General features: G+C 37.6%; 1 protein-coding gene across 7 annotated transcripts in view; it reads right to left on the reverse strand.

Annotated features, from left to right (window-relative positions):
* Positions 1-25,075, reverse strand: part of ATP13A3 (ATPase 13A3) — an 83,212-nt gene that overhangs the window by 19,303 nt on the left and 38,834 nt on the right. For all 7 annotated transcript variants that reach the window (XM_047789071.1, XM_047789080.1, XM_047789054.1 and 4 more), the window contains 16 exons: positions 22,905-23,055; positions 20,540-20,656; positions 19,364-19,381; positions 19,067-19,220; positions 18,850-18,970; positions 15,304-15,428; positions 12,954-13,129; positions 11,943-12,065; positions 11,784-11,863; positions 11,154-11,196; positions 10,958-11,067; positions 10,558-10,654; positions 9,545-9,617; positions 7,528-7,705; positions 6,402-6,589; positions 552-640 (listed from right to left, as the gene is read on the reverse strand). In XM_047789071.1, coding sequence (XP_047645027.1) covers positions 552-640; positions 6,402-6,589; positions 7,528-7,705; positions 9,545-9,617; positions 10,558-10,654; positions 10,958-11,067; positions 11,154-11,196; positions 11,784-11,863; positions 11,943-12,065; positions 12,954-13,129; positions 15,304-15,428; positions 18,850-18,970; positions 19,067-19,220; positions 19,364-19,381; positions 20,540-20,656; positions 22,905-23,055 — 1,843 coding nt within the window. The remainder of the gene's footprint in view (positions 1-551; positions 641-6,401; positions 6,590-7,527; positions 7,706-9,544; positions 9,618-10,557; positions 10,655-10,957; positions 11,068-11,153; positions 11,197-11,783; positions 11,864-11,942; positions 12,066-12,953; positions 13,130-15,303; positions 15,429-18,849; positions 18,971-19,066; positions 19,221-19,363; positions 19,382-20,539; positions 20,657-22,904; positions 23,056-25,075) is intronic.

Genomic DNA, 25,075 nt, shown 5'->3' on the forward strand with positions numbered 1-25,075 from the left:
AAGACACACACACACACACACACACACACACACACACACGAGAGAACTCAATGGACAGCAAGGACGAGGCAGCAAGTGCAGACTACTCAAGAAGCGGGTTGATGTGGGACTGATCAAATAACAAAATCAAAACCTTTTATTTTTAAAGACCAAGGGACATTTAATCTGTTTGTAGACAAAGGGAAATGGAACTAGAAGCAAAGACTGAAGAAACAGGAAAGAAAAATACAGGTAAAGTCACTAAAAGCTGCTGTTTTAATTATGTTCCTTATTCTTTTGGGGATCTTTGGGTTAACAGAACTGCATCCTTAAAAATCAGGAAAGACACTCTGAAAAAAAGAACCACAGTTTAGTCTCTTTCCTCAGTAATGTAAGGACAGTGGAGGGGGACAGATCTTAAGTCCTAGCAATCATCCAGAAGTCTCATCTGTCTGTGTGCACTTCATGGAATACTGATGTGTCATTTTCCATGACTGCTGTCTTTACCACTGCTATTCCAGAGCCTATCGCTCCTCAGACACCAGCAATAACTGACATGCTTTAAGCCTTACCTGAAGAACCCGGTCAATGGAGGCAACTGGATGCAACATGATGAATAATATGAAAACATACAAAATAATCACAGACACAACAAACAAATCTGAAAAAGAAAGGAAAACAATTAAATTAGGGAGTTCCTTCAAACCAAACGGCATATATAAAGATTATAATAACAATTGGTATCCTGTCAATCCTAAATTTGGTTTTGAATACTTCTATTTAGGTTCATGAAGTATATAAAATGTGTGGTCTATGATATTTCCTAGAGTATAGTGCATCATGCAGGACTCATTTATGTAATGTGAAAATAATCAACATTTTAAAAAATAAGATAGATCTTTATGGACATTTACTTACATTTCTCACAGATAGCTACTTTATAAGACAAGCCAAAATATAATGCACAAACAGGAGGCTAGATTGTGTACAGCCAAATGAGATTAGCTTTCAAAACAAGTATACAATGACAATTACTGCTGACTGTAAAAATGCTGAATAGTATGCATTCTCAGTATTAGATATGTTATAATCCTAAACAGAGACATTCTATGTTGAATATAAGTATATTTCTATGTTGAATATAAGTATATTTCTGAGTCCCACTTTTTCATTAATATCCTCTGTGAAAACATTTCCACAAAAAATGCCAGCTAAATCCCAGAAACTGAGCTGATCTACTATTTTTAAGTGTGGGCTAATCCTGTGGCTGGCTGTGGTAGTTAGGAACAGTAAATTCTATCCATTAGCACTTTGCATCAGTTTCCTAACGCAAAAATAAAACCCCCTGCTCATGGTCATTTTGTTACCTGTGTACATACATGCATTCACATCATGTATACAAACACATCCTTATATAATGAACCATGAGCAAGGCTCAGGAATAGTATCAATTATATTGACACCGCCCCCCCCAACTTCTCCCCCTTTTTTCTTTGGTCTGGATATTTATTTCTAAGTTCCTATTTGAGATCAGCTTCAAACCCAAACTTTACTATGACTATATATAACCAAAACTTCATCAAGAAGCCATCAGACTGAGTAAAGAAGTTTAATACATTATTTACAGACTATAAATGAGTGGTCTCAATATTTTTAAATGTGAAAGTCATTTGTAAATATGAAATTTGTTAACATGTCAGTTCAAAACTATAGGCCAAGAGTTATTATTCTATAGAAACAATACTGTGTTTTATATATATGTGTGTATTTATTGTTTATATATATTTGTTCTAGCAACTTAGACTGAAAGTTACGCTAACACTCTTGCAGAAAGTGGGGAAATATTTTTACTATGAGCCACTGACCAAAGGGATGAAAAATTTGGAAACCACTTAGATGAAAAAGGAATTTTTTCCTAAATTTTTATTTTTTTCAAACAGTCTACTAAATTGCAAATAGGAAATACAACATTCTATCCAATAAATGCAGCAACAAAAATAACACTTGTTATCCATCCATTCAAATATTTATATACTCAGTTAAAGAAAATGTGTTTGGAAAGTGCTGGTTGGAAGTAGAGAACACAACACATGTACACAAAGACAAAAACAGGAAAAAAGGGAAAAGAATAACCCTAAAAAGAAAAAAAAAGTCAGAATGAAAATGCCAAAGAGACATAGAGACAGAAAAGGTTTTGTTTCAATAAAGGAATAGCCCATGTTGAATGTTTTTTAAATACTCCTAAATTTTTACAACAATAAGCAAAGATAGATCTACAATCTCGCCCTGACATACTGCCAGAAAAAAAAAAAAACAAACACTTTCTCAATCTCAGAAACTTCTTAACTACCTCATCAGTATTTCTCAAATTTTTATCTTTCTTCTATAACCATCCTCTTTGATTACACCTTTAAAAATCTGCCAAGATTTCCATTTGAAGAAGAAAATAATTAAATCTTTCTTTTGTTTATAGCCAGGGGAGAAAAAGAGGCACTAGTCAAAGGAATTTGATAGGGGAGTTGGAGAGCTAACAGATTTATATAACCACCAAAATGGAAAGACCAAATAAGGATTTCAACCAAGAGTGGAAAAAAAATCAGGTATTTGTTGTGAGGGGTGAGTTTCCAGCAGCCTACACTCTCAGCTCCTGCATTCTCCTGGCATAGTCAGTGCTTCCTTAGCATCCTACTGAAATACAAGTAATACTCTTCACCAAAGACAGATATCAAAACAAATTCTGTATTGGTAGTGATTGCTGGTGGAGGGAGCTCAAGTTAAAAGATTTAGATTCTGTTTCAGATGCTGCCACAAAGATGTGGGAGCATCAGCAAGTCATTCAAATTATTTTAACTCTAAAATGGGGATAGGATGAGGATCCTGTAGGAAAGAGTAGACTTAAGTTATTAAGTATGTTCCAGCTATGGTATCACAGAATTGCGGTTAATGATACAAGTTCCTTTTGATGGAATAAGGCATTAAAATAAGGTACCACAGAGCATTTCCTTCACAGTAAGAGACTCAAAAATAAAAGCTAACACAGAGTGGAGTTCCCGTCATGGCGCGGTGGTTAACGAATCTGACTAGGAACCATGAGGTTGTGGGTTCAATCCCTGGCCTTGCTCAGTGGTTTAAGGATCTGGCATTGCTGTGAGCTTTGGTGTCGGTCACAGAGGCAGCTCGGATCCCGAGTTGCTGTGGCTCTTGCATAGGCGGGTAGCTACAGCTCTGATTAGACCTCTAGCCTGGGAACCTCCATATGCAGCGGGAGTGGCCCTAGAAAAGGCAAAAAGGCAAAAAAAAAATCATCTCAAGATAGAGTGACTACATTACACTGTCTAGATATCAAGAACAGCAACTGGCAGGTCCCTGCAAAAATCTATTATCTGTTTACAGTGCAGGAGAAAAGAGCTAACGTCAACCTTAACCTTTCCTCCACTCTTTTCCATCTGTATTCATATGCTACACTGTATATCACCTTATATAGCAATATTTTGTCATTTCTTACTTTCTTCTCCACTTTTCTTTCTTTACTCATCAGTACCAACTACATTCCAAGATTAGGGGACTTCAGTGACAGACGGAGACAGACAAGATGTGAAAATTGGCAAAACATGTACATGTTGACTTTCTCGATCCTACTGCATTTTCCAGGAGGCCTGTTTTATGATGGCATGCACTTCGGTATCCACTGACAGACACGCACAAGCTGCTTATAATAAGGACAAAGGCTTTGTGGCTATATTTCTGCTAAAATATAACTTTTAACACATGTTCTGAAATTAAATGAGAATACGAAATATTTTAAGCCTTTAATTTTTAAGAAGTTTTCCAAAATAACAAAAGATGCATTAAAAAAACAGGCAATTAATAATCTCTTTTTTTTTTTATCTTTTTGCCTTTTCTAAGGCCGCTCCTGAGGCACATGGAGGTTCCCAGGCTAGGGGTCAAATCAGAGCTGGTGCTGCCAGCCTACGCCAGAGCCACAGCAACACCAGATCCGAGCCGTGTCTGCAACCTACACCACAGCTCACGGCAATGCTGGATCCTTAACCCACTGAGTGAGGCCAGGGATCAAACCTGCAACCTCATGGTTCCCAGTCGGATTCATCAACCACTGAGCCACAAAGGGAACGCCCTCCTTGAAGTTTTAAAATACTAAATTAAAAATAAAATGTGTATTAACCTGATAATAAGGTAACAAGTTATGAAGTCCTCTTAAAAGTAGAGTGATAAGCCTTCTATGCAAGGCTTTTTGCCCCACAACATGGTTTGAACATGATTCTCAGTAATATAGTTTCCATTTTTTAGATAAAAAAAGAAATATCAGTTCTAGGAGTCCCTTGGTAGCTCAGCAGGTTAAGGATCTGGGATTGTCACCACTATGGCACAGGTTGGATCCCTGGCCCAGGAACTTCCACATGCTATGGGCATGGCCAAAAAAAAAAAGATAAAAAGAAAAAAAGAAATATATATCAGTTATTTTTAAAGTAAAAACAGGAGTTTCCGTTATGGCTCAGAGGTAACGGACCTGACTAGTCTCCATGAGGATGCAAATTCGATCTCTGCCCTGCTCACTGGGTTAAGGATCCAGCATTGCCGCAAGCTACAATGTAGGTGGCAGATGCAGCTCAGATCTGGCATTGCTGCGCCTATGGCATAGGCCAGTTGGTAGCTGCAGTTCCAACTGACCCCTAGTCTGGGAACTTCCATATGTTACTAATGTGGACCAGCCCTAAAAAAAACAAAAACAAAAACAAAAACAAAAACAAAAAAAACCAACTAAAAACAGATTTCAATTATTTTATTTTTTATTTTTTTGTCTTTTTGTTGTTGTTGTTGTAGTTGTTGTTGTTTGTTGTTGCTATTTCTTGGGCCGCTCCCACGGCATATGGAGGTTCCCAGGCTAGGGGTTGAATCGGAGCTGTAGCCACCGGCCTATGCCAGAGCCACAGCAACGCGGGATCCGAGCCGCGTCTGCAACCTACACCACAGCTCACGGCAACGCCAGATCGTTAACCCACTGAGCAAGGGCAGGGACCGAACCCGCAACCTCATGGTTCCTAGTCGGATTCGTTAACCACTGCGCCACGACGGGAACTCCAGATTTCAATTATTATTGGTACTTACAGTGTTTTTGTTTGTTTGTTTTCTTTTTTGGCCAAACCTGTAGCATATGGAAGTTCCTGGGCCACGGATCAAATCCAAGCCACAGCTGTGACCTACACTGCATCCTTAATCCACTGAGCCACAGCAGGAACTCCCTGGTACTTAGTTTTGAACCGTCTTACCTGTTCAAAGTATAAAGTAAAAATCCTGCCCTACAAACCAGAGGGTAAAAGTTAAGCTAAATAAGATACTGTATAAATATGCTTTTGTAAACTCTAGCATGAGATAGAGATATGAGCAGTTATCACTCCTATGCTACATCCAAATCTGTGACCTGACATTCCGCCAATTACTACACAGGAATTTCTTTACAACAAAAGAATAACAACTGGAGTTGCCATTGTGGTTTAGTGTAACAAATCTGACTAGGAACCATGAGGATGCAGGTTCGATCCCTGGCCTTGCTCAGTGGGTTAAGGATCCAATGTTGCCGAGAGCCATGGTGTAGGTCGCAGACGAGGCTCGGATCCTGCGTTGCTATTGCTGTGGCTGTGGCATAGGCCGGCAGCTTCAGCTCTGATTCCACCCCTAGCCTGGGAACTTCCATGTGCTGCAGGCACGGCCTAAAAAAAAAAAAAACAAAATAAAAAATAAAAAGAGTAACTGCTATTCACCAGAATACTGCAACTCTCAGAATCCATATGAAAAAAAAGCATTTAAGTTGTTCCCTATATTAATTACCATAGTCTCAACTTTTAAAACCAGCATTTTACATACAGAATGATTTTTTTCCCAAAAACTCTGTGTCAGTCAGAAGGCTATCTCCTCTCTGCCACAGGCAGACCAGCTCACATAGGCACAAGCCTCCATTCTACTGGTCCTTTCTACAGTGGATGCAAAGGTAATAGATAAATGAAGAATTCCAAGTGAATGCTTGCTGGAACAGCGCCAAAAATGAGGAAAGACAAGCTGGTGCTGGTGCAGACCATCCAGAAGGTATGATACCCACTGTTCCCGCTGAGAAACCTTGCTTCCTGCTTCTAATTCGAACTCTTTTTGCAATGGGCTGAAAAAAATACAAGCTGGAGCCAGAAGTAATAGGATGTAAAAACCAGGAATGTTCAGAACTGCTGGCTTTAATTTAAAACTTAGGGTGGCAGCTACCATGAGAATAAAACACAGTAAACATCTAAATCACTAGGTTCATTCTATTTGTAAAGATCTCTTTTACTTTGAAAGGACAGTTTTAACTCTATTCTTACATTATGTTTACAGTACGGAAGCAGGATGGAGATCATAACAAATGCCAAACTTACAATTCTTGTAGCAAGGCTGCCTGAAGGGTTTTCCTTTTGAAAAGGCAATTGCCACTATGAGGTACTGAAAACTGGAGATAAAAAACACTGTGGTATTTTCATAATTTTGAATGTTATGTTTATCAAGGTCAGTTTCATTGTACAAAGATGAAGAATTCCAATATAGGCTTCTTGTTGTATCACAGACACTAAAATACACAGAAAAAGTTTGTATTAGCGAACACACTATCTTCCAAAGGAAACCAATTTTACTTTCTGTCACATTCCAATCAGTTAAAAAGTCAGAAGTAAGAAACTACACTAATTAATTAGCCCTCTCACTGTGAATAAACCCATCCCCCACTTTTTTAAACCTAGGGAGTAATTATTAGCATAATAAAGGTAAACAGACGTGCATTTACCTATGTGTATAATTAATTGAAATAATGTTATCATAATTTGTGAACTGGAAAACACTCTGCTCATAAACATACAGAAGATGCACTTAATACTTTTTCTTAAACTTTTTTTTAGGTTTTAAAGTATTCCCCAAACTGGGGGAGGAAAAGTTAGAAACACAAATCTTCTGGATTTAGGAAAGACCCTCCCCCCCAGTGATTAATTTCAACTTTCTCATTTTACAGAGAAGGAAAACAAGGCCCAGGAAAGAAAAGCTTAGCAACAGATGAAGAAAATGGGGGAGCTTCCATTGTGGTGCAACTACAAATCCAACTAGTATCCATGAGGATACAGGTTTGATCCTGGCCTTGTTCAGTGGGTTGGGGACATGGGCGTTGCTGTGAGCTATGGTGTAGGTCGCAGACATGGCTCAGATCCCACATTGCTGTGGCTATGGTGTAGGCTGGTGGCTGTAGCTCCAACTCCACCCCAGCCTGGGAATTTCCATATGCCATAGCCCTAAAAAGCAAAAAAAAAAAAAAAAAAGGAAAGAAAGACATTGGTCCAATGTCCCCATCTTGGTTGTGATTACTGAGACCTTGCTAGACCACATTCCTACAGATAAAGACAAATATACAGACCAAATTTAAGGGCTTAATGAAGCTGCACGCAATTTTTACATAAATTTTAAACTTATTTTTATATGTATATATATTACACATTTTTAAAAATGGATTGACCAACTTACTCTGACTGTGGACGCCACTTTTTATACCAAATCTGCTGCCTGACCCAAAAAAACCCCAAAGATTGAAATCCAATGCAGATGATGATCTGAGACAAAACGGAGAAGAGAAGGGCCCCAGATATAAGACCTGAAGGTGGTCTTTGTGCCACAAGTTCCTTCCAGGCAGGATTTAAACTCACTACATTGAGAAGAAAGAGAGGAAAAGTTTGTATCTAAATTGTCAGTACAAAATACATAATCAGATTCATTTAGGAACTAAAAAATCCTGTTTTTGGTCTATCAAATCTTTAGTATGAAAAATGTCCAAAAACCAAGCCAGATACCATACATAGTAAACAAGTTAAGCTTTTTCAAAAATGTCTTGGGAGTACTTTTTATTTACATTAGTCTATTGACATTCAAAGGAAACACTAGTTCTAGTAAAAAGAATACTAAATACAAGCATATGTCATCATCACTCATATGTTTAAGAGTTTATTTATCTCTGAATCTTTAATTGCAAAGCTACTGTGAAAACCATATATTTCTTCCTCTTGAGAAGACAATAACAAAGGCTTGAAGCTATAGAAACATAATAGTAACATAAAAAAGGCCTCTGATGGCTCATTAAGATCATTTCCACCAAGTTTCTCCACTGTAAAGTTTCTATTTTTCTCCTAGTAAAAGCTACTGAGACTGTAAAAATCCTGTTCCTTATCAACTTTCATTCACTAGTTTTAGCATTCACTAAGGGCTGTCAACCTCAGTGCTTCTCAATCAACATGATTTTTGCCCCCAGAGAACATTTGGCAATGTCTGGAGATATCTTTGGTTGTCACAAATGGGGGAATGTTACTGGCATCTAGTGGGTAGTGGCCAGATACATGTAAGCAACCTATACCACACAGAGCAGCCCCCCACATAGAGAACTAGCCAGGCTAAAATGGCCAAAATCTTTCCAGGCATGGTATAAGCCAATCATTCTTCTATATTCTTAGTTAGCTTAGTTTACTATAAGGAAGAGCTTTCCTTTCTCTCCCAATCATTTGCTTATTTCCAGTATGGACTTATAAAATTTTATTTAAATAGGTCCTATCTTATTACCACCATTATTTACTTTGATGTTACTATCACCAATTCTGATACAAACGAATGTTTTGTCTCCTTATATGCCATACTCAGGAGGACACAGCATCATTTCTTTGATATTCCTGCCAAGAGTACATACCGAGTCTAATGAGAATATAGCAAACAAACCCGTAAAACTGGATTATGTTCTCTCATAAATGTCAACGTCAAGAAGCCCCAAAAAAGGCTGACGTACTATTATTCTGGATTAAAGATGGCTGAAGAGATGTGATCACTAAATGAAATTTGTAAGCCTGTACTAGATCCTAGGCTAGAGGGCTGGGGGCATGGGGGCGGGGGAACAGGCATGAGGGACATTATTGGGACACACGACAAAATTTAAATATGAGTATGGATTAGGTAATATTGTATCAATGTTAAATTTCTCAGTCTTTATAACAGTGTTTAGCTGTGTAAGAGAATGACTTTATTTGGGGCAATATATACTCAAACATTCAGAGGCAAAGGGACATGAGAATTTGAATTTACCCTCAAATATTTTGTTAAAAAAATGGAGAAAGAATACAAAGGGGGGGGAGGGCAAACTGTAAACAATGAGTAATAAAAGAACATTTAGGAATTCCCCTTGTGGCTCAGTGGAAATGAACCCAACTAGTATCCATGAGGATGTGGGTTCGATCCCTGGCTCTGTTCAGTGGGTTAAGGATCTGGTGTTGCTGCAGCTGTGGTGTACGCCGGCAGTTGCAGCTCCAATTCGAACCCTAGCCTGAGACCTTCCATATACTGCACCTGCACCCTTAAAAAAAAAAAAAAAAAAAAAAGAACATTTATAGAGAAAAGGGAGAGAGATGCCCTGTGTTACAACTGCTCTTTAAAATTTACCAAAGTTAAAAAGCCACACTAGAAAATTTCATATGCTTTAAGACCAACAACAAAGCAAAATACTCACTTGTAAATACCACTACCAAAATGATTGCCAGATCAATGAAGAGAAACTGGAAGTCTCCTAGGTTACTTAAGATCTACAGAAAGAATGTTTAAAAAATAGTTTTTAGGAACTATTTTTATAGCACCACTTTTACACCATTTCCCCCTGGTTTTATTGGATTTTTCCTCCCTGGTTTTATCCCCCCTCTCCCCCAACAATGACAACTTCAAAATGACACTTGGACCTGCTTTAAAATAGAATATATTTGCCTTTAAATTAATGAATTATAACATGTTTTCAAGATTCAATTTAACATATTAGTATAAAAAGTAGATCCTAAAAATTCAGTCAACAAAAACCTTTTAAAAGTTTTTTAGCAAAAAGAAAACACAAACTCACAATATTCAACATTATTGAAAATTAGTATCTTGAAGCTTCCTTAATATCTACCACTATCCCTCCTAAAACTTTCCACAAATGGTAAAAAAAGGGATAGTTGTACAAAGATTCCTTGGATGTCACCAATTTTCATGTAGAGAAAAATCTAAAGTGAGATCACTTCAACTACAAAATCCATGGAGTACCTAGGGATACCCCCTATTGACACTTTTTCTCCAAATGCATAAAGTCCTAAAACTACAAATGAAGTATCTTTTCCTCATTCTGGCTTTTCCTTATAAATAGTATAGCAAAGTTAACTGTGATTCTAAAATATGCCACAGCTTGATATTTTGAAGAGTTCTAAAAAAGATGTCCAATTTATGCTAAAGGCAAAAAGACAAACAAACAAAAGCAATCATCTTTTATTCACAAGGCTGAAGTCACAGTTACTGGCCTTAAGGAAAAAACTATTCCAGATTAATAAGATTTTCAATTTGCTACCCGAAATGCAATTAAACTACAGGAAAATTTATAGAGGTTAGTTATTTAAGTTCCACAATTAATAGATGCATTAAAAATGAACTGTATATGCTCAATATCTTAATTCAAAGGTCAGCACTAAGTACCATCTCTGTAAGCAATGTTATACTCACAGAATACAGTAGAGTAACACTGAAGTACTGTATAATGCTGTACAAAGCCATAAATTTAAACACACAGAAGGAAGTCATTAAAGCAGCACGGCCTTCCCTGTGAAAACAAATGTTGGCATGTGAACAGAAGCATTGTAAATGCCTCCTCCAAACCACAATTACATCTTGACAGAGGAACATCAACATTCAACAGTTATAACAAAGCACTTTTCTACCAAAAGAACTAAAGTCAAGGCAGAACTGCAAGAAATGAGGAGCAGCAATCAATCTGATGCTAAGGAGTTACATATCAAACATGCTAACATATCATTAAAACAAATTCATGTTACTTTCTAAAACCTGTGTTCTCTATTATTAGAGCGAGCCACAAAGAGATGGGAAATTTTTCAATGTATACTACCTGATGAGGTTTGGCACACAGGAAATACTAGGAGTTTTGGAGGTAAAGGGAGATGCCACCGAAGCCTCGAGCTCTGATAAGGAAATGCCTCCATGTGCCCTCTTCAGAGCCTAATGGTTTGAAGAAAAATGGCTTGAGTTTTGTGCATGTGACTTGGGCCAGAGAAAGAATTATAAATCACAAAATCTATACTTACACCACAATCATTTGCACCATCACCACACATCCCAACAAAGTAACTACGAAATAAAAATTAAGATTACGATGTATTTCTTAAAATACACAACTAAAATTTAACTTAAGATTTCTCCAGTACAGTATTATGAAAAGCTAACAGACCAAGATTCCCCCACGAGAATTAATGAATCTTTTTATTACAATGACCACAGGCATGGTGCTTTGCAAAGAGAACCAGCCCACAAGTCAAATGACCTGGGTCATTAATGCAAATCAGGTTACCATTCTGGCTTCTCAATTTCCTAATCTTTAGAGCAAAGGACTTAGGCCTGCATAGACTTTAGTACACTTACTCTTAGGGCAATCTGCAAAGATTTCTCCCTTAAAACTTGAAACAGAATTATTTACTAAATCTATAACATCACTTCTATCAAGCTGAGTAGTAAATGAACATGTATATCACTTAGAAAAGGAATGGTGGATGTTATACTTTAGCTAAATAAGCAGGTGAGCTTCTTTTAAAGAGGAACTTATCTGCCTTACAGATGACAAATTCATAGACATGAAATATTAGTTATGTTTCTGGTTTTGAAAACAAAACCACAATTCATAAAAATTAAAAAGCAAAACCCAAAACCTACATACTTACTCTACATTTTGCAAAGCTTCTATTAACTGCGTCTTCTGATCAGGAGCCATACGAGCAAACACAGTGCCATGCAGCATCAACTGGAAAAAAATACGAATTTCTTTAAAATACCATGCACGATATATTCATGCAAACACATACATAAACCCAATCACTAACCTTAGGAACAAGATCTTGAAAATGCTCCAGTATCACTGAAAATGATTTTCCATTCATTGCAAAGTGATAACGAGTCACCTGAAGATCCTCTAAATTATCATGGACCAATTTAATTGGAATAGCCTATGTATAAGACATTCAGAACAATAACACTTAGGCAGCCCAAACAGGTAACACAATTCTAGTTTAAATATATTTGATCCAAAACTAAATCCTCTCATTTGATATTTTACACAAGGCACTGAATATTTAACATTTAGTGAAAACAAAAGAAAATTCAACTTTAAGGTAACCTTTCCACATTGTTTATTTAAAAAATAAAACTTAAGGAAGGCTAAATATCAGCTTCAATTTGAAATCAAATATTGAGTGGAATATTATGAACTACTGCATTATTTACCACTACTTTTAAAATTGGATAGATATTTTGAGATTCTTACACTTTAAAACTGTGCTTCTCAACTTTGGCTAAATATCAAAATGTAAACACTGAGATACCTGCCTCTGTCCCTAGTCCAAATGAATCAGAATCTCTGAGGACACTTCTATGTGGAATCTAAAATATGGCACAAATGAACTTATCTACAAAATGAAGAGACTCACAGACATAGAGAACAGACCTGTGGTTGCTGAGGGGGGAGGGGGGAGGGAGTGGAATGGACTGAGAGCTTGGGGTTAGTAAATATAAACTATTTAGAAAGGAAAAGCAATGAGGCTCTACTGTATAGCACAGGGAACTAGATCCAGTCTCTTGGGATAGACCACAATGGAAGATAATAACATAAGAAAGGGACTGGGTCACTTTTCTATAGAGCAGTAATTGGCACAACACTATTCACCAACTAAATTAATTAAAACGAAATTAAAACTAAAAAAACAAAAAATCTCTGAGGAGATGGCCCAGGGTTCTGTTTTTGCTAACTTTTTTTTTTGTTTTACTGTGTTTTAATGCCACACTTTTTTTCAGAGTAAATGAAAACAAGCTTCAAAGAAGAAAATTCTTGACATTACCTCCGAGTCAATTGCTGATGAATCAGTACTTTGTGTTAGGGTATCTGCATAATGCCAATTTATCTTAGCAACTTTCCCATCCTTTGGAGGTAATGCTTCAGCAATAATAACTTTATCCTGAGGTAGTATCATTCCACAGTCTCTGGCCACAGAGATAGCAGTCAACATGTTGTCACCTAATTTTTAAAACATTAATACATTAAAATGGAAAAATGAATGTATTAAACAGTAAGTACTTACTGAGACTCTACTACAGTCCCCATGACTGGACTGGGCAAAACAAAGATATTATCCTTACTCTTGGAGTTTAAAAATAATGAACTCAGGACATACAAATCAAAGGAAGCCTCAAATAATTCAAGCACACAAATGCTAAATAGTCAGAACACTCTCACCAATAATTTTTTTTTTGTCACCCACAATTTTTTTTTTTTTAAACCATTTCTTGGGCCGCTCCCATGGCATATGGAGGTTCCCAGGCTAGGGGTCTAATCGGAGTTGTAGCTGCCAGCCTATGCCAGAGCCACAGCAATGCGGGATCCGAGCCGCGTCTGCAACCTACACCACAGCTCACAGCAACGCCGGATCCTTAACCCACTGAGCAAGGCCAGGGATTGAACCCACAACCTCATGGTTCCTAGTCAGATTCGTTAACTACTGAGCCATGACAGGAACTCCTGTAACCCACAATTTTTAAAGCCAAATACATTCTCAGTCTTTTTGAGTCATGCACGCAACGCCTGGCATAGTGCTACATAAAGAGCAGGTGCTCCATAAACACTGCTGAAAAAATCTAGGGTTGATTGGTAATCTGTACAAGAATAGGAGAGTAAAATCACAGAGAAACATGAATTACAAAGCAAGGTTATACAAAACAAAAAGATAAGCAAAGTAACAAGAATACAGTCTTTACAAGATACAAAGAGAAGTAAGACAGACAACTCAGTCATGAGAGGAAAGACCTGAAGGCACATTGTAATGACAAAAACAAGAAAGAAAAATATCAATGCACAGGAGAGGCAGGCAAAGGTCTGGGGAGCCCCCTGCTACCCAAACCGAAGGGCACTACTCTCTTCCCCCAATTCGCACACACTACTTCCAATCGTGTCTTTCTGTGACCTGACAGACCCTTCTGGGACACACTGCCATACTGTGCCATGGCAGGAAAACAGGGACAAGAGATACAGATAGAAAGTGCTACGAAGCAAGATCATTAGAACCAAGAAGTGCTGGGATGCTATTAATTTGGTTACTTGAACTATCTGGTAATAAGTATGGTATTAAATGGATCTCAAAGTCTAAAATATAAAAATGTAGACAGACCTTTTCCATAAGTCTTACTGAACACATAGATGCTATAGTGAATATCTTAAATCTGACTGCTAAGAAAAAAAAACCCTAAGAGCTGCCACAATTTCATACAGTTAAGAAAAGGAAATTATCTAATATTATCAACAGTATGATAACATTAGGAGAATCATTTATAGTAAAGAGACAAAGCAGAAAAATGGATCTCTTCACTCTTACACATTCAAGCAAATGTATATTTAAAAATATAATTCTAACAAATATTAATCATTTTCCATGTATCTGGCATAGTTCTAGAAATTATAGATGACCCCCAAATAAGTAAAGCACATTCTTAACCCTCAAGAATCAAATTCTAGTAGAAAAAACAAGTATCTACAAATAACTAACACTAAGCCAAGTAAAATAGCTGCTGTTAAGAAATACATGATTGGGAGTTCCCATTGTGGCACAGTAGAAACGAATCTGACTAGGAACCATGAGGTTGTGGGTTAGATCCCTGACCTCAATCAGTGGGTTATGGATCCGGTCTTGCCGTCGTGAGCTGTGGTGTAGGTCACAGACGCGGTTCAGATCACGAGTTGCCATGGCTGTGGCGTAGGCTGGCGGCTATAGCTCCGATTCAGGCCCTGGCCTGGGAACCTCCATATGTTGCGGGTGTGGCCCTAAAAAGACAAAAGACAAAAAAAAAAAAAGAAAAAAGAAATATATGATTTAAAAGAGATTTTCTTAAAGGACACAGTTAAATATTTGTAGTATGCCCTTCACTATTTTATTACACTTGTAAACAGATCTGCTAGACCTCCAACGTGCATTACAAAGCTGTTCTCTAACTTGGAAAAGTACTCTGAGCTGAAATAGGGCAATGGAGGATGGAGCTACTATGTAATAAATTTAGTTACTTGAGTTACAGGATAATAAATATGGTATTAGATGGACTTATATAGAAATAAGTACGCTTTTATAATCAACTGATCATTCCTCATAACTTGAATTCTAAGAATTACACTCAATTTCTTCTGTACCCTTTTTGAGGTCTAACCTGTGACCATTACAGTGCGAATGTTGGCTTTATGCAAATCTTCAAGTACTGCAGGGGTTTCTCGCTTTAATTTGTTCTGCATTATAATTAATCCCATAAAATCCATGTTGTTCTCAATGGCATCTCTGCAGAAACAGAAATTTTAATGTAATGGTTTAGTCAAGAGAACAGGTATTTTTTCATTTTATGTTGATTAGGCAATTTAAAATAGCCATAAATTACAAATTAAAACATTTTATATGCCAAATAAACCATAAACCTATGTATAAGTTCATGAGTTCAATCTCAAAAAATTTAAATCTGAAAAAATAATTCCCAGGAAATACATCTTGAAATTAGCTTTTACTCTTTGAAATACAGGAATATAAGGATTGTTTGGAAATGTTTATCTTTGTAAGACACGAAGCACTCCTAGTACTAAGTAATATTGATCTTGTATCCTACCTACAAAATGAATGAACGTATCTATTCTTTACTGTCCCCCATACAACATAATTTAAAAGAAAAAACTGTACCTCAGGCACATATGAAACAGTTATACTGGATTCATTAAGTCTTTGAGGACTTTTATAAAACTCTTGATCAAATTCTTGATCCTGGAAGTGTGATACAAAATCTACTAGCAGTCTGACAATGCAAGCTACTCAGGACCCAGAGGTGGATCTTTTAGACTACTGATATGCAATATTTAGCAAGATGCTGTTCCTTCAAATAGCTGAATATCTACCATGCACCAAGTGCTACACTAGCCACTGGGAGCACAACGAAGAAAAGGTATGATCTGTTTTCAAGACCCTTTTGTGGGGAAACAGACATGCAAGCAAAGAGATGACACAAAAATATGATATGCTTCAACACTACATTGGAGTTCATATACAGTCTGTTCAGTGATAGTTGCATTAAGAAATCTAAAGCTATCAAAATAATATAACAGATATTTTTTTCAATGGAAAAAGGAGGGGGCTTGAGGTTAGGGACCAAAATTTCTTATTTGCAAAATCCAAGTGGTTTTTCTCTACACAAAATTCAACAATAAAGGTGCCTGAAGTAAACAGCAACGAAACCCAAACGTCTTTGAAATTATATAATTTATATAATGGGTTGTGAAGATATAAAGAATAATTGGAAAACTTAATACAAATGACACTGCTGGGGTAACAGGAGAGAGAATCCCTGAAACCTGAAAATGCATTTCAAAGCATAAAGCTGTACCAATGTCAAACTACAGGGTCAAAGCTCTCTAACAGTTTTCCTGTGAGGTCCTGGTTTCTGGCTGCAGCGGGTTTCCTAACTCTCCTCGCAATGATGCAGGTCATGGAAACCTGGCCTTCTGATTAATGAACAGTACAATATTCAATTCAAGACATAAAGGTCCAAGCTCTAAGAGAAATGTCAAAACCTGTTCCTACAGGGAGAACAGAAACACAGAGAAGGTCTTGGTTCAAAGAGGATGAAGAAGGGGAGCAGAAAGAGAGACAAGAGTTGATAGGGAGGGGTGGGTATTCTGGGCAAATGGAACAGCCTGTCCAAGGCATGGAAGGATGACTGAATGACAGGCTCAAGCACCGAAGGCAATTCAATTCTTAGCCTTTTTTTTTTTTTTGAGGTGGAGGCAGAGTGGGGAGGATGATAAAAATTTGAAGCTGTAGAAAAAGAAGACCATAATGTACCCTCCACAGAAATTAGTATATAATGTTCTACTTATGAGGCTCCCAATCACACACATGCACCAGATCATTTGGTTGCTGCTATTTTTTTTCCTCTAATATTCCTGCTTAGACCAAATACTCTGTTTTAAACAAGCAGAATTCCTAAAGCAGTTTTTCCTTTTAGTTATTGGCCATACACTCCACTCCTTTAGTTCTCATCCAGAAAAATGGGATTGTACTATTAACACTGTCCTACCCTTTTCACCCAATGTGCCTGTAAAAATTAACACAAGTATTAATGGTTCATGATTTAACCGCTATCATATTAATGTTATTTACATTATTTAAACATGAACCTTATGCACACAGAAATATTCCTTTAGGCTGGATTCCCAGAACTGCACTTGCTGGGTCAAAGTGTATAAGCAACTGAAAATTTTGATAGGTACTAAGCATTTTCTTTATGAATTTACAATAGTGAGTAGCAGTATGTTAAAATTTTCTTCACTAACCCTTGATATCAATCTTTTCAATTCTGTAAATCTTAAGAAAGAAGTGTCTTGTCTGGTTTAATTCTGTAGTTACCTAAGAACTGAAGTGTATTATCACTTTTATGTGTTCAGGGGCCATTCATGTCTTTTTCTGAAAATTATGTCTGCACCATTTACCTTTTTTTTAGAAAAAAAAATTAAGTATGTATTTCATTGTTTTTCTCCTGGTTCATATCCTTGACTGTGACTCCTCCAGGAGATGATGGGGAGCCATTTACAAGAATCCAGGGGGAAGGCTGAGATTAGATCTGAATGTTAAAGAGCTCTCTCTAGACTAGTGTGCTACATAGTTTAGATACAGGAAAGACTACAGAAGAACTAAGTTCCTGAATTACAGACAATGGCAGTGGAACTGTAAGAAAAAAAGTCTATTTAATAGGCAAAACTAGCAGGGCAGCCAATGAATCTTTCTTGCTGCTTACAAAACACTAGGTACACCAGGCAATATTCCTAAACAAAAATGTTATCTTCAAAGGGTTAGTCTATATCAGTCAAAGAGTACAAGTGGCAATCCTTGAATGTGAAACTCATAGCTACACGTGGAAATAAATGTGATGTTGAAAATGGCCATTTGAACTTTGAGGGTGGGAGTATATTTATTGTGACTCACGATACTCTGACCAAATTAGTACCTGGTTTCAAACACTGAGCAAAACAAGATGGTTGACTCTTGAACAACACAAAAGTTTGAACCGTGTGGATCCAGTTATACATGGATTTTCTCCAGTAAATACTAGAGTACCCTATGATCCATGACTAAATCCATGACAGATCCTGGAGCCAATCCCCTACAGATACTGAGGAATAACTGTACACTGGGGAAAATACATTTCTGTAGAACTATGTTTACCAAAAACAAAATTGTGTTCCTAAAACATGCCTGACACATAGCAGGCACTCGATAAATATTTAACAAATAAATTAAAAGTTGTTCTAGGAGTTCCCGTCGTGGCGCAGTGGTTAACGAATCCGACTAGGAACCATGAGGTTGTGGGTTCGGTCCCTGCCCTTGCTCAGTGGGTTAACGATCCCGCGTTGCTGTGGCTCTGGCGTAGGCCGGTGGCTACAGCTCCGATTCAACCCCTAGCCTGGGAACCTCCATATGCCGCGGGAGCGGCCCAAGAAATAGCAACAACAACAACAAAAAAGACAAAAGATAAAAAAAAAAGTTGTTCCAGAGAGTTGGACTTTTATCTCAATCACCTAAAGCAAACACTGTCTTATGGTATATATTTGCATACATTCAATAAATATTTAATAAGTAAAAATTATAAATATAAATTTTTATACAGGACATATATAAACATACATGATGGCTTATTGGAAAAACTGTTTATCGACCTTACCTGCTAATATTCTGTACTTTATGCCATGTCAGTTTCGACTCTAATTTTCTGTGGGCAAGAGCAATCACACGGAAACCCTGTTTGGTGTAATCTTCTAAAACTTTTTCGAAATCAACAGGAACTTTTAAAAAGGAAAAAATAAAAGTCACTGTTAGAATTGTGACCACATGCTTACACAAGTGCCAGAATATCACTTAAAGCCTAGCTGCTTCCTTACCTGTTTCAGGTTTACAAAGACTGGCAACAGCCTCCGGTGCCCCTTTCATGTAAGCATCCATCTTCCTGTCCCCCAGCACCCTCGCAACCACGCTCATTCGTTGCAAAGCCGAAGAAAATGGGAACTGGCGAACAATGCCAATCTCATAAACAGCCTACATTGATTCCAAAAGAGGCACAAAGCATTTATTACTTTTAAAGAATTAAAACAGATATACTTTCATATCTACTATATCTCAATTAAAACAATTTAAAAAAAAGGATACACTTAAATAACAAGTAAACATTCTTCACTTACCGGAAGTTCAAACAGCTCCTAAAAATAAAAGAAAGAAAGAAAGAAAGAAAGAAATAGTAAGATTAAGTCCATTAACACACTCAGTCCAATTCAAAAAAAAAAATTTCAACCATGGGGAGTTCCCGTCGTGGCGAAGTGGTTAACGAATCCGACTAGGAACCATGAGGTTGCAGGTTCGGTCCCTGCCCTTGCTCAGTGGGTTAACGATCTGGCGTTGCCGTGAGCTGTGGTGTAGGTTGCAGACGTGGCTCGGATCCCACGTTGCTGTGGCTCTGGCGTAGGCCAGTGGCTACAGCTCCGATTTGACCCCTAGCCTGGGAACCTCCATATGCCGCGGGAGCGGCCCAAAGAAATAGCAAAAAAAAGACAAAAAAAAAAAAATTCAACTATGAACCCACAAAACATTATTTGGAAAATAGCAAGGAACTTTGAATATTTCAAAGTCAGGTTTCAAGACTGCTTCTTTGAAGTTCCCGTTGTGGCTCAGTGGTTAACGAATCCAACTAGGAACCATGTGGTTGAGGGTTTGATCCCTGGCCTTCCTCAGGGGATTAAGGATCCGATGTTGCCACGAGCTGAGGTGTAGGTCGCAGACGTGGCTCGGATCCTGCGTTGCTGTGACTCCGGTGTAGGCTGATGGCTACAGCTCCGATTCGACCCCTAGCCTGGGAACCTCCATATGCCATGGGTGCGGCCCTAGAAAAGACAAAAAAAAAAGAAAAGTCAAGACTGCTTCTCTACCACCTCTCATTTCTAAAAAATATATTCTTGAGTATTTGAAAACATTCTGCCATCCTGGAAATATTCACATAGTTAAGTTCTAAAATAAACTAAGTGGAACACATTTTAAAATAAATATAAAAATAAAATCTTTAACATATTTTTTAAATTAAATCCTAGGAATACAGATGTATTCCTTAAAAGGCTTAATCATCATGTATCTAAATCACAAAGCACTAAGCTGCTCAATAAATAGGTGAAAGGTAACAGGATTGAGAATTAAAACTCAATGTTTTACAAAGAATGCCTGGTGCAGTTTCTGACAAATGTAATAAAAATATTCATGTCTACATTAGACTTAAATAAAGGATATGTGATTTCACCTTCTAGCTATATTTCAAAATGAGGACAAAATGTGAGCACAACAGTATTTTCTAGCTTAGAGCAATTCCTTACCATTTCTTGGTTTCCTGCAGGTGTAGATTCAGGAAGCAGCTGTTTTGGAGGACGAACCACAGTGGGCATAATTCGATTATGAAGTGCTGTTTCCTCTTCAGTTGCTTCCTCCAGAATCTGAAAGGAAAATATTGAACGCACTGATTCATAAAATTTCATTCACTGGTTCCATTTTAAAATGAAACATTATGGCTATCTTCAGGGAAGTTTAAAAAAAAAAGTGTCCAAGGAATCAATGAGCATTATCAGATCACTAACTTAAGTGAAACAAAATATAAACGAAGCTAGTTAAAGTTTTAGCAACCCACAGAAGAGGGGAGGCAGAGGTTAGACGTTAAGACATAGAGAAAAACTTCTCTAATTCTGCTCCTATACCCAGTTAGGTTCAGAAATTAGTTCTGTTAAAATACAGAAGGTTCTTATAGTTTCAAAAATTGTCAGTCTACCATCCAGGAATTTATTTTTGCTAACAGAAGAGGATTCAAAAATATATAGAGCTCAGATATGGTTAGCAGAACCACTGAGTCAAGAGCACACTGAGATATGAGTTTAGTCTTCAAGTTTGAACACTTCTAATCAAGTTACTACTACCCTAACCCCTTGAAATTTAATTTAAAAAATTTTGGGGTGAAAATATCAAGTCAAAAACTTGTATTAAATACACGAACACGAAAAACAATAAACTAATTTGACTCTATAAGGGAAGGAATCATCAATGCGAAAATGGTAAGGATGAGAGCTGTGTCCAAATAGTCAGTTTTACACAATTCTTAGGAAACATTTTAACATCTCTGAAAGTCAGGTACATCTTATCATGTCAAATGACATTAGTGCTCAGTTATGTGAAAACATTTCATGGATACTCTGTGGTAAGATCAAGCATCATAGCAGGTATCTCAGTCAAAGAAAGCATGCTGTGGGAGTTCCCGTCGTGGCACAGTGGTTAACGAATCCGACTAGGAACCATGAGGTTGCGGGTTCGATCCCTGCCCTTGCTCAGTGGGTTAACAATCCGGTGTTGCCATGAGCTGTGGTGTAGGTCGCAGACACGGCTCGGATCCCGCGTTGCTGTGGCTCTGGCGTAGGCCGGCGGCTATAGCTCCGATTAGACCGCTAGACTGGGAACCTCCCATATGCCTCAGGAGCGGCCCAAGAAATGGCAAAAAGACAAAAAAAAAAAAAAGAAAAGAAAAAAAGCGTGCTATTATACAAACTTAATTACCTACTTTTTAAAAAATCCACATATAGATCAGTAAATCTAGAATCTCTGATCTATTCAGTTGGAGAAAAGCTTTAGAGAATATCAGAGATGAATCAGCTTTACTTTTACTCTTTATAAACGAAGTGGGCTTCCTCTGGGGAATTAAATTTGATCAGGCTTTCAGAAGATGACAAAGTACTTCTTCACTTATCTCCCTCCCTTTCAAAATATTAACAAAACAGGAAAAAGAAATAACCCTGTAAAAGTAAACAGAAAGCAAAGCAGGGAGAGGAGACAAAGGCAAACATATTGATGGATTTAGTCATGAAGGAAACAGTAGCCCAGAATAAACACAAAAGGACATACAGGAGAGGTGGGAACATTTCTTATCAGCCAGAATAGCTGAGCAAAGCAAAAAGACAAAAAACAGAAACACAGGAGTAATGCTCTAGAGATACAGACTACCTACCTGAGAGGAGGGAGGGCTGCTAATACGAGGGGCCGCACTCCAGAGAACAGTCCTGCTATTGCAAGCACTGTGAGAGCAGGCGGGAAAGCAACCTAAAGACTCCTTCTGCTCCCCTGAAACTGAAGAATGCCTGCTGCTGGGGCCCCTCCCTCCACACACAACAGGCTCCCCCAGTCAGCTCTCCCACTCAGGGAAGATACTTCTCAGGAAAACAGACCAACATACATATGGGCAAGGATAAAAACCTTGCTGCACCTACCCAGATTTATCAAATCAGACCTTCGTTCTTTAAAACAAAACACAAAACACCTGACCCAGAGAAGTTGTTAACAGAAACGTGTGTGTCTGAAGGCACGTAACTATTTCTTACTTTTTACCTACGGCCAATGACCTGTGCCACTGAGATCATCTTACTGACTCGGGCCTACTGCACCAAGACAATGATATCTGCTTCTCCGGTAAACATAAAGCAGGGGCCTGAGCAGGTCATCCTCTAGTAAAGGGCATTTGAATGAAGTCAATCTAACTAATAAAACAGACTTTTTGTACAATTATAATGTATCTTTAGAAATCACACAGTTCTTTTCATGGTACAAGAAAGACTACCACCAAAACCACTTGAAGAAACAATCCTTCTGCAAGTTAATTTATTTTATTTTCCTAAAATTACTTATAGCTCAAAATACTGAACTTACCCATCCAATGGCTTCAAACATTTTCAAATCAAGTGGATCACCAGAGAGCACTCCTTCAATTTTTGTAAGTGAATGACAAGTAGCCATACAAGCAACAAACTGAGACTTTACCAACATCTCATTGCAAACCTTTTCTTCTGGCAAAAGAAAACTACAGAGAAAATGTACTGAATTAGATTCATAAATTCCAAGACTGAAGATAATATCATAACAGGACTCTTCAGGTTTTATTATTTTAAAAAGTAAAACTAAAAAATATCTATATAGTGTGTATGTATATATATATGCACGAATTCATTTTCACTATAGATTTTAACATTCAAAAACATTTTCTTCCACGAAAATTACATGTGACTAAAATACAGTATTATCTTAGATTCTAAACAACCAGACAATACAGTACAGAAAATACTACACACTAAACAATAATTAAAACTCCTGCCTATGGACATATGGCAGATTAGCACACATAAAAACTCTCTGGAAAAACATCAAATGAATGTGTTTCATACATTACCTTTCAAATACAAACCTGGGCTCACAGGAAAGAAAGGGAAAATATCAAGTGCCAGAAACAGAGGAAAAGGGAAACTAGACGGATGTGACCTTAAGCAGATGCTGTGACCACCTGGGGGAGAAGGAAGGCAGGAAGGGAGCCATCTCGGTGCCCTTAAGGACCTGGGTTTTAACAACCACACAGGAAGAAGAAACAAAGTCCTGGCCACATACAAAGTGGGGAGTTGGAACTGAGAGAATCTTTTCATTCAAGATGGTCAGTGCTCTTGAAGAACTACACCCTTAGAAGAGACTTAACCCACAGACCCAAAGGCATAACTAAGAATAAGCTGATCTCCTTTTCTTCCCCCCAAAGTTCAACAGTGAACAGCTTATATTTAGTATGCATTAGGCACTATTCTAAGAGCTTCATTTGATTCATTTCATCCCTATATCACAGGAAGATGTTTTATTATCCCATTTCGTAGATGAGGAAACTGAAGCAGAGTGGTTAAGTGACTTGTCCAGGTTACACAGCATTTAAGTGGCAGAACAAGGATTTAAACACAGGTCTAATTTTAGGGCCTAAACTCTAAACCATTACACTACTCAGGATGGGGTTTGAGCTTGAATACATACTACTGCCTAGTCCAGAAATCCCAAGTTATGAAAGTAACATTAAAGCTTGTCTGGCACCACTGAGAGTAAAGTCAAAACTTTTGGCCAAGTAAAGTCAAAACTCTAGAGAGGAGCTCCCACAACAGAGCTGCAAATAGTTTCACAGAACAATCCTGCTAAGGATGAGTCCATCATTTAACTACAAACCAGGAAACAATTCTCACGAGTCAACAGACACAACAAAGACAGAATTAGAATCCCATAAAACTGAGATAATAGAATGGCAATCTGAAAGAATGCAAAGATGGCATTTTTAAATTACAGACTTAGAAAAAGAACAAGACACCATGGCGGGGACAGGGGGAGAGGCAGATTTGGAAAGAACTAAATGAAATTTCTTGTCCAGGATGGTTAGGATTCCCAGATGGAGAGAAAACAAAGAATTGGGAAAAAGCCATAATGGAACAGAAAGAAGCTAAAAATTTTCCAGAATTTATGAAAGGCATGAATCCTTAGAAGCACGAAGCAAAATGAGCCCTGCACAAATAAACAAAAAGATCATGGTGAAATTGCAGAAATCAAGCACATACAAAGAAGTTGTTTTTGCTTTTGTTTGGCCACACCCACAGCACCTGGGCCAGGGATCAAACCTGGGCCACAGCAGTGACCCAAGCTGCTGCAATAACACCCACTGCACCACAAGAGAACTCCAATTAGTATTTTTTTAAATAATGAAGGAGAAGAGAAATTACCAAAGAAGATTAGGACTTCTTAACAGCAAAAAACAAAAGGAGTCAGGAGAAATGGAGTAACATCTTCACTGTGCTAAGAGAACACAGCTGTCAACCTAGGAATCTATACAGTTACACCGTGATTCAAAGGGGATAATGAAACAAAGAATACTAATGAATGTAGTTATAGAAGAAGGCAATTTAATCCAGAGGGATGGAACACAAGAAGCAATGATCAGCAAAGATATTCATAAACTTAGGTAAATCTTAACAAGTAGACTATATAAAACCAAAATCATAATCATGTTATGCAACAAATACACATAG

Source organism: Phacochoerus africanus, chromosome 1 (assembly GCF_016906955.1).
Source record: "Phacochoerus africanus isolate WHEZ1 chromosome 1, ROS_Pafr_v1, whole genome shotgun sequence".
In the NCBI taxonomy this organism is placed as follows: Eukaryota; Metazoa; Chordata; class Mammalia; order Artiodactyla; family Suidae; genus Phacochoerus; species Phacochoerus africanus.